This window comes from Pimephales promelas, chromosome 23, assembly GCF_988280905.1.
Source record: "Pimephales promelas chromosome 23, fPimPro1.hap1.1, whole genome shotgun sequence".
Lineage (NCBI taxonomy): Eukaryota > Metazoa > Chordata > Actinopteri > Cypriniformes > Leuciscidae > Pimephales > Pimephales promelas.
Window position 1 is genome coordinate 23520435 of NC_142791.1, and position 10470 is coordinate 23530904.

A 10470-nucleotide genomic window follows, 5' to 3' on the forward strand; every position below is an offset into this window, starting at 1 on the left:
TTTGCCACAACTGATGTGTGAGTTGATCAAAAAAGAATAAATTCAATCTGTTCATCATATTAAGCGATCGAGTCTCTCCAGAAAATTTGGACAAAACCGCTCAATTCATATGGATTAGTTTTATTATCTCTTTTATGAACTTTTGTGTGTAGTGGTAGTTGCGTAGCTGTCAATGGAGGGACAGAAGTCACAGAAAGCTTTCAGATTTCATCAAAAACATCGTATTTTATGTTTCGAAGATGAAAGAAAGGCTTATGGCTTTGGAACTTAAGTAAATAATGACATAATTTTTATTTTTTGGTGAACTATCCCTTTAAGAAAAATAAAACAGATGCTTAAATAGACAACCAGAAGTGATACACTAAAATTATTGTGATTTTAATTGAAAACATCTTATGTAGCATTCTTATATAATTAAATAAGAATGTCTGATAATATTAATGAAAAACAATTGTGTCCAAATTCAAGTAAAATGAATGTGAATGTATAAACGTAAAGATGTTAACTAAATTATATTTATATATAAATTATATAACAAAACTATATTTACTAAATCCTTTTTCCATGAATGGCCTCTTGACGTCGCTCACACGTCCACGCGCGTGACGTCACGTCCATTCACTGGCGCTGATTTGTCGGGAATTACTCGACTTCCGGTCGAGGAGAAACACAAGAGACTTCCCTGCGGTAGCGGAGCCGGAGAAACACAATAACAAAGCCATGGGAGAGATGTCCGGCTTCGAGAACAGATTTCACTCGTACTCCGCCACGCAGCTACACGAACTGCTGGAGGACGATGACAAGCTCCGGAAAATCGTCAGGGAGATGGACGAGGTTGGTGACCGCATACATGTCAGCCACGAAACGCTCATTTTATCCTGAAATATGACCATAGTTTCTCTTGACAGTGAGTATAGGTCGGTGACAGGTGCGCGAGCTTTGATTTCACTGCTGGTTCGTTTGTTATTATCTTGAATGGAGACCTTTCACCTTTGACTGCATCAGTATTGGTTGCATTAAAAGTGTTGTTGACTGAAGGAGGGGCAGCAGGAATCAGGATACGTAGATGGAATGAAAACAGTGTTATAGTTCAGAATAAAGGCAATAAGAACAGCTCATATAAAGTAAAGACAAAAATATGATTGTGATATATTAAAGACTGGCATGTATTTATTGTGTATTCCAGACTGATGGTGTCAAACAAACATGCAAATCTCTTCTGGATTGATTTTGTTCAGCCATTTAATTACTATGTTTAACAATGCTGATATTACCTTCATAGGATTATTAATGTTTAATGTAACCTTTGATTTTGAAATTATTTATTACATTGTCTTCGGTCCATTCTTAACTACACTGAAAAAAATAAAATGTTTATCTAATCAATAAAATTGTGGCAACATATTACAAGCAATATTATTAATTCAATTGTACAAATTAGAATTAATTAGAATATTAATTTGATTAACTATTACTCAATTATAATTTGTTCAATTTAATAAATAATATTGCTTGTAATCTGTTGCCACAATTTTATTGATTAGATAAAGCATATTCATATAAATAAAATTGACATTTGTCTTTATTCCAATATAAAACACTATTGTATATGTGCTGTATAAACTTGCTTTGCATTGTTAAATATTTGAAAAGATCCTTGCATCAGATTTGCATGCATTCTGCATGGAAAAATTGCTTTCATTTAAATAACTGGTCTGGTCGGGATGATCCAAAGTTGACCCAGGAATTATTTCTTGTGTTTATTTGACTTTGTGAATTCCATATTAGGGTATTTTTCCCTTATGTTGCACACTGATTTCATCTAGGAGACCAGAGGTTTGACTAGCTTCTTTTGTTTGTGACTTTGTTGCCGTCACAGATGCAGGAAATGCAACAGAACAAAGAGCTGACGATCGCCAGTAACCGCAGCCTGGCTGAGCAGAACCTGAGCCTTCAGCCTGAACTGGACCATCAGAAGATCCAGCTGACCAAACGCTACTGCTGTCTACAAGAACTGCACGAGTCCTATCAGATCCGCAAGTCCACGCTAGGTGCGTGAACACACACTCTTCAGACCGCTTCACAAACATGTGTTCTGTGATCAAACAATAGATAATGTTGAAAATAAAGATTTTATTAATAGTTATTTGGGTCCGGTTCCTCTAATAGAACACCTGTGTGAAATTTGGGAGAACCGACTTCAGTATGCACTGAAAGTCACAGAAACACCAGCTAATTCAAAATGATAAAGAAAAGTTACTGAAGAGTAAAGATTACGCATGCAATTACGACCAGACATTTTTAAGCATGACTTAAGTAACCTTTCCAGATACTTAGAAAACTTAAGTGTAGACGGAAACATAAAAAGAGCTCATCTTTTTGTCTTCCTCCTTTGGTGTAAAACAATAAAGCATCCCGGTGAACCTGTTTGGCCACATAATGCTTCCTTTTTATAGAGGGAGATTTGCTGCACTGGATACTGATCATGTCAGGTCAAATACACACACGTCTCTGTGGAAGGCTTGTGTTTCTTGCTCTGCATTTATCCGCCTTTCAGTTTACCCAGTTTATCAGGGTCAATAGGATACGGCAGACTATGGAAGCTTGTTTCCGCCACTGAATAAAAAATAAAAAATAAATAATTGTGAAACTTTTAAAAAATACAACTTTTTTTCTCACAATTGCGAGTATATATCTCGCAATTCTGACTTTATTTCTCGTATAAAGTCTCAATTGCATGTTATAAAGTCAGAATTGCGAGACAAAGTCAGAATTGCGAGAAAAAAAGACAGAAGTGCGACTTTTTTTCTCACAATTGCAAGTTTACATCTCGCAATTCTGACTTTATAACACATAATTGCGAGTTTATATGTCAAAATTCTGACATCTTTTCTCAGAATTGTGAGATATGAACTCGCAATTGCGACTTATCAGGCCAGTTCTAAGGGGAAAAAAAGACTAACTTTTTTCCCCCTCAGAATATTCTGACTTTATATCACACAATTCTGACTTTATATCACGCAATTCTGACTTTATATCTCACAATTGCGACTTTTTATCTCGCAATTCTGACTTTATATCGCGCAATTCTGACTTTATATCACGCAATTCTGACTTTATATCTCACAATTGCGACTTTTTATCTCGCAATTCTGACTTTATATCGCGCAATTCTGACTTTATGTCTCGCAATTCTGACTTTATATCACGCAATTCTGACTTTATATCACGCAATTCTGACTTTATATCTCACAATTGCGACTTTTTATCTCGCAATTCTGACTTTATATCGCGCAATTCTGACTTTATGTCTCGCAATTCTGACTTTTTATCTCGCAATTCTGACTTTATATCTCGCAATTCTGACTTTATGTCTCGCAATTCTGACTTTATATCACGCAATTCGGACTTTATATCTCGCAATTCTGACTTTATGTCTCGCAATTCTGACTTTATATCACGCAATTCTGACTTTATATCACGCAATTCTGACTTTATATCTCACAATTGCGACTTTTTATCTCGCAATTCTGACTTTATATCGCGCAATTCTGACTTTATGTCTCGCAATTCTGACTTTATGTCTCGCAATTCTGACTTTATATCTCGCAATTCTGACTTTATGTCTCGCAATTCTGACTTTATATCTCGCAATTCTGACTTTATGTCTCGCAATTCTGACTTTATATCTCGCAATTCTGACTTTATATCTCGCAATTCTGACTTTATATCTCGCAATTCTGACTTTATGTCTCGCAATTCTGACTTTATGTCTCGCAATTCTGACTTTATATCTCGCAATTCTGACTTTATATCGCGCAATTCTGACTTTAGGTCTCACAATTCTGACTTTATATCTCGCAATTCTGACTTTATGTCTCGCAATTCTGACTTTATATTTCGCAATTCTGACTTTATATCTCGCAATTCTGACTTTATGTCTCGCAATTCTGACTTTATATCTCACAATTCTGACTATGTCTCGCAATTCTGACTTCATATCTCGCAATTCTGACTTTATATCTCGCAATTCTGACTTTATATCTAGCAATTCTGACTTTATATCTAGCAATTCTGACTTTATGTCTCGCAATTCTGACTTTATATGTCGCAATTCTGACTTTATATCACGCAATTCTGACTTTATATCTCGCAATTCTGACTTTTTATCTCGCAATTCTGACTTTATATCTCGCAATTCTGACTTTATATCTCGCAATTCTGACTTTATATCTCGCAATTCTGACTTTATATCTCGCAATTCTGACTTTATATCTCGCAATTCTGACTTTATGTCTCGCAATTCTGACTTTATATCTCGCAATTCTGACTTTATATCTCGCAATTCTGACTTTATATCTCGCAATTCTGACTTTATATCTCGCAATTCTGACTTTTTATCTCGCAATTCTGACTTTTTATCTCGCAATTCTGACTTTATATCTCGCAATTCTGACTTTATATCTCGCAATTCTGACTTTATATCTCGCAATTCTGACTTTATATCTCGCAATTCTGACTTTATATCTAGCAATTCTGACTTTATATCTAGCAATTCTGACTTTATGTCTCGCAATTCTGACTTTATGTCTCGCAATTCTGACTTTATATCTCGCAATTCTGACTTTATATCGCGCAATTCTGACTTTATATCGCGCAATTCTGACTTTATATCGCGCAATTCTGACTTTATATCGCGCAATTCTGACTTTATATCTCGCAATTCTGACTTTTTATCTCGCAATTCTGACTTTATATCTAGCAATTCTGACTTTATGTCTCGCAATTCTGACTTTATGTCTCGCAATTCTGACTTTATATCTCGCAATTCTGACTTTATATCGCGCAATTCTGACTTTATATCGCGCAATTCTGACTTTATATCGCGCAATTCTGACTTTATATGTCGCAATTCTGACTTTATATCTCGCAATTCTGACTTTATATCTCGCAATTGTGACTTTTATATCTCGCAATTCTGACTTTATGTCTCGCATTTCTGACTTTATGTCTCGCAATTCTGACTTTATATCTCGCAATTCTGACTTTATATCGCGCAATTCTGACTTTATATCGCGCAATTCTGACTTTATATCGCGCAATTCTGACTTTATATCGCGCAATTCTGACTTTATATGTCGCAATTCTGACTTTATATCTCGCAATTGTGACTTTATGTCTCGCAATTCTGACTTTATGTCTCGCAATTCTGACTTTATATCTCGCAATTCTGACTTTATATCTCGCAATTCTGACTTTATATCGCGCAATTCTGACTTTATATCGCGCAATTCTGACTTTATATCGCGCAATTCTGACTTTATATGTCACAATTCTGACTTTATATCTCGCAATTCTGACTTCATATCTCGCAATTCTGACTTTATATCACGCAATTCTGACTTTATTTCTCAGAATTGTGAGATGGAAAGTCAGAATTACCTAAGCTTCCATAGCAGACAGATAACAGTTACGACAATACAAAGAATAATTTCCAAAAGAAACCACACAGATGTTAAGTTACACACACTATGCCAAACACACACCCATATCATGAGGATGTCTTCCATCACAGACTGTATAGACCATTTCACAAGATGTAAACAACACTGGTCCAGAAGTACTTCCTGTTTCAGTTTGTAACTGTTTTCTTTATTTCACATGTAAAGAAAACATCTTAAAGATGTTTGTTTAATTTTTTGATTCAGTTTTAAATGTTCTGTTGGTTGTATTTTATCCCAGCTTTTATGTAGTGTTAAAAAACTGAAACAGGAAGTGCTTCTGGACCAGTGTTGTTTACATCTTGTGAAATGGTCTATATGAGCCCTTTAAAAGGATAGAGTGACTTTAATTCATTCTTTTATTTATTTTTTTACTTGATCTTCTGTTTCAAATATCAACCTTAATTATCCCTCCATGATTTATTGTTTGATCAGATTTTTTACACAAAATTGACAAAAATGTAAAATAACCACTTACAGGTGAAACTCTGAAAATTAGAATATTGTGCAAAAGTTAATTTATTTCATTAATTCAACTTAAAAGGTGAAACTAATATATTTATATAGAAAGTGATGCAAAGTTGTCATTAAAATTAGAATATTGTGAAATGGTTTTCATAAGCTGTAAGCCATAATCATCAAAATGATAACAATAAAGGCTTGACATATCTCACTTTGCATGTAATGAGTCAGTATAATATATTAGTTTTACCTTTTAAGTTGAATTACTGAAATAAATGAACTTTTGCACGATATTAGCGATCTTAACTTTTTTGAGTTTCACCTGTATTTCTAAAATAACTGTCCAGTTAAAAGACTGCATTATTAATGTGAGTCTAATGGAGACAACTGGTGAATTTCAGCATTTCAAAATATTGAAGTTTGTTCTGTATGTAATCATGATTTAAATCGGATCTTTTTCAGGAAACACTTCCCTAGACACGCTATTGGCTCTTTTGCAAACCGAAGGAGCCAAGATCGAGGAAGAAACAGAGGTGAGGACATTTTTCCTATTTTCAGAAATGCATAACATCATTTACCGATTTTTAACTCCAGCGAGGTGTGTAATGTCTTGTAGAACATGGCCGATTCGTTCTTGGATGGATCGTTGCCTCTGGACAGCTTCGTTGAGGACTACCAGAGCAAGAGGACGCTGGCGCATCTGAGGCGCGTGAAGATCGATAAGCTACAGGAGATGGTGCTGAAGGGTGTTCATCTTCCTCAGGGTTCCTGTAATGATCCTTCACAAGCGCAGGAGACCCTTAACTCCAGCGCACCTTTCCAAAGGCTAGCTAATGGTTCTCCAGCTCATGTGAGACCGTCAGCCACGTCACACCCTTACAACTCTCAGAACGTCAGTGCTCCTCTGCCAAACATGCTGCCATCATATTCATGTCCATACCCTCAAGGCCCCGGCGCTGCTCTTCCTCCGCAGGCAGGGTTTATAATGCAATGATGTTCTTCTGCCTGATCTCTTCCATGAGAATGTGAAACGCCATTTTCTCCCCTTTTTCTTTAGATGCACTTTGTTCTCAAACAGCTGTGGGTTTCTGGTCCACACAGAATCTGTTCCCGCAGAACTCTGCCAGGTTTATGTATTAAATATTTAGGCAGACGTAATTATCTCTAATCTCGGCTCCATTTAACACGTCTTAATTGTAATCCAGTCCACAGATTTTGTGTAAACCTTAACATCAGAATATATTAACATGCTTGAATTTGAACAATTTGACTGAAAATGATAATGAAATGAATTTGATACTCCAAAACTATTCTTATGCACATATAAGACAATTTTACTGTGTACTTTTGTATCTGTGAGGAAACCTTCCTATTATTCCAGTAATGGTAATGAGATGATATTTGCATTTAGGACTTGACCAAAGATGCACTCCACCTGATCCATGAGCACTCCGTTAATATAGTTTTGTTGGACTTAACCTTTGATTTGTTTTATTTTCATTTAAACAATACATGTTTAAATGCTTACGTGGCATTAACAGACCAGCCTGACTGTAGGTCTGCTATAGAAAGACTTTCTTGGTGTTAATCAGACTTAAGTAAACAGTTTAATTATCCTAAACTGAATCAAACTATCCTTAAACAGCTAAAAAAAATAGAAGATTATATTATAAAAATAATCAGAACACCGTTTACAACGTTTCCGAGATGTAAAGTGGTCTATTTTGCGGAAAATCTGTCTTTGCGGAGAAGTGCAGGTACTTTGATGTAAAAGTTGTCATGCTGGGTTGCACATTTTCTACGAAGGATGTTATTATGCAATGCAAGTCTGTAACGTTAGAGAGTTAAGCCGCTTACGCTGATGTAAGTACAGCTAAAAGAAATCAAAATGTGCCTTGCAACAGAACAAACAAGTGATGTTTAACGAAGAACGCATTTAATCACACCGTCGCTGTGCTTTGATGGATCTCCGAAGCCATCTACAACTTTCTGTTTCTGAAGACAGTTAATGGTGCAGAACCCTTTTGAACTGTTTTATCTATAGTGTGGTAACCTGTAACACTCCTTATGTAAAGTACTGTACATTGTAGCTGTTTGGATTAGTGGTTATTGGTGGCTAGATTTTTTTTATGCTGATTAATAAATCTAAAACACTAACAAAAGTCGGATGTCAATTATTTTTTTTGCTATGTTCAGAAAATTAAGAGTAAAATCACATTAATCCTCACGGCCCACCGCAAACTCGCCCTCCTCCATTCCTTCTCCAACGTACCTGTGCACGAAGGCTCTCTTCGCGTACGTTAGATCAAACCTGTGATCCAGACGGGGCCCAGGCCTCTGCGATGGCTGTGGTGTTGCGCAACATACAGACTGCCCTTTGAACTTTGGCCAGATCACCTCCTGGAACTACAGTTGGCGGCTGATAGTTGATGCCGACCTGATTATAGCAAGAAGAAAAGCAGTTTAAGAAACACATTTTCCACACGTAAAAACATGCAAATATTTAATTACAATACTGTTTAAAAGTGTGTAAGGTTTTTGAAATAAGTCTCTTGCTCACCAAGGCTGCATCTATTTTAACAGTAAGATGCAGTGAAAACTATAACATTGTGAAATATGTAATGTCATTTATTCCTGATATCAAAACTGAATTTTCAGCATCATAAATTTACTGCTGTCTATCATGTTTATCAGGCAAGTCTACGTAATTTCTCAGACTTTACACAATCCAGACGCCAACGGGTGACCCACCAAACCAACAAAACCCAATGAAGTGTCTGTTGCAGTGTGAATTGCCCTTCAAGGACACGGACTGACCTTGAACCCTGTGGGACACCAGTCCATAAACTGAATGGTCCTCTTGGTCTTTATTGTTCCAATGGCGGCATTAGCATCCTTTGGAACTACGTCTCCACGGTACAGCATACTACTTCCCGTGCCGGGGGTCACACTTCACCATCTGATTGGCCGGCTCAAAGCAAGCGTTGGTGATTTCCACGACGGACAGCTGCTCGTGGTATGCCTTCTCGGCGGAGATCACCGGGGCGTACGTGACCAGGGGAAAGTGGATGCGAGGGTACGGCACCAGGTTGGTTTGGAGCTCTGTCAGGTCGACGTTGAGAGCTCCGTCGAAGCGCAGGGAGGATGACATGATCTGGCTGATGAGACGGTTGAGGTTGGTGTACGTGGGCCTCTCTATGTCCAGGTTACGGCCGCAGATATCATAGATGGCTTTGTTGTCCACCATGAAAGCGCAGTCTGAGTGCTCTAAGGTGGTGTGTGTGGTTAGAATGGAGGGCTCAACCACTGCAGTGGAAACCTCAAGAAAAATCACACAGAAAACAGTTTTTTTTTTTTTAAATCTACAATTTGACTTTTTTCTGGGGAAAAGGTGAGTGACCTTTTCTGTGATTGAGCATAGTAGCCAATAATCCATTTCACTCGTACTGTATGTAGGTCACAATTTATCATAGACATATACACTAGACCTCACCTTGGATACGGCAGTTCATTAGAACGAATGCGTCAATAGAGCCGCCATCTTGAAACAGGGGAGCCCCTCCACTTTAATGCATCAGCGTCAATGTAGTAGACACAGGTCTAACGCAAATTAAATCATCATGAATGCGATTTTTCTTGTTTTTTTGGTTTGTTCCAACGGTCAGACATGTTTTTTATCATTGATTCCAGAAAAAAAAAAAATTAATAAAAAAAAAAAAAAAAAATTCTTCCTAGTTCAGATTTCATCCGTGAACTTCATACGCTGCACAAAAGTCCGCCACCGTCAATGAATTCGAAGTAAAGGCAGAGATAGCAGCGTTACCTAGCTACTTCCTATGACAAGACCCCTGTTCCAAGATGGCGGCGGTTTTGACGCATGGTTAGAACCCCCAGGTGAGGTCTAGTGTATATGTCTATGACAATTTATAAGAAAATATCTGACGGTAGCCTACTACGGTTTCATTGCGACTTTAAAGTGAAGGGAACGAAAGGTTAAAAATATACCTGCGGTGCAGGGTAAACGGCAAACTCAAGCTTGGCCTTCTTGCCATAGTCAACGGACAACCTCTCCATCAACAATGAAGCAAAACCCGATCCAGTTCCCCCGCCAAAGCTGTGGAAGATGAGGAATCCTTGTAGTCCAGTGCACTGATCGCACTGACAACAAAGGCACAAACTATTAATTAATCTATAAAAGAAGTATTAACTAAACAGAGGAAAATGTCTTACCAGTTTGCGTACGCGGTCAAACGTTACTAGGTCTACGATTTCCTTGCCAATGGTGTAATGGCGTAACGTTTTGGCGGCGTCCTCGTTCCCAGTTATCAGCTGCTCTGGGCTGTCTGTATTTTCCAGTTCGAACCTCATCTAAAATGGGAAAAAATTATTTTGAAAATAATTAATTATTTCTGGATTAATTCTGAAAATAATCATTTTTGGTGTCAATCACGCGTGGATGATTATTATTGGTCCACACCTCAAATATTTAAATAAGATTAAAATAATG

The 10470-nt window shown here is 37.2% G+C and overlaps 2 protein-coding genes across 2 annotated transcripts; one reads left to right on the forward strand and one right to left on the reverse strand.

Moving 5' to 3' along the window:
* Positions 1-639: 639 nt before the first annotated feature.
* Positions 640-7099, forward strand: vps37bb (VPS37B subunit of ESCRT-I b). The gene is made up of 4 exons (XM_039676103.2): positions 640-834; positions 1880-2051; positions 6426-6496; positions 6580-7099. The coding sequence occupies exons 1-4, from the start codon at positions 721-723 to the stop codon at positions 6955-6957; spliced, it is 735 nt and encodes a 244-aa protein (XP_039532037.1). The 5' UTR covers positions 640-720; the 3' UTR covers positions 6958-7099.
* Positions 7100-8268: 1169 nt separating this feature from the next.
* Positions 8269-10335, reverse strand: tuba7l (tubulin, alpha 7 like; the record flags this gene model as incomplete). The annotated part of the gene is given in 6 exon segments (XM_089126236.1): positions 8269-8400; positions 8781-8892; positions 8894-9282; positions 9969-10121; positions 10194-10302; positions 10304-10335. Coding segments are annotated over 6 exon segments (927 nt in total), but the record flags the coding sequence as incomplete, so codon positions are not given.
* Between the last annotated feature and the right edge of the window lie 135 nt (positions 10336-10470).

Excerpts from the sequence above, each read along its gene's own strand:
- vps37bb (XM_039676103.2), top strand. The coding sequence starts at position 721 with ATGGGAGAGATGTCCGGCTTCGAGAACAGATTTCACTCGTACTCCGCC. Across the intron at positions 2,052-6,425 it reads GATCCGCAAGTCCACGCTAG|GAAACACTTCCCTAGACACG; the intron begins GTGCGTGAACAC and ends GATCTTTTTCAG. Across the intron at positions 6,497-6,579 it reads AGATCGAGGAAGAAACAGAG|AACATGGCCGATTCGTTCTT; the intron begins GTGAGGACATTT and ends AATGTCTTGTAG.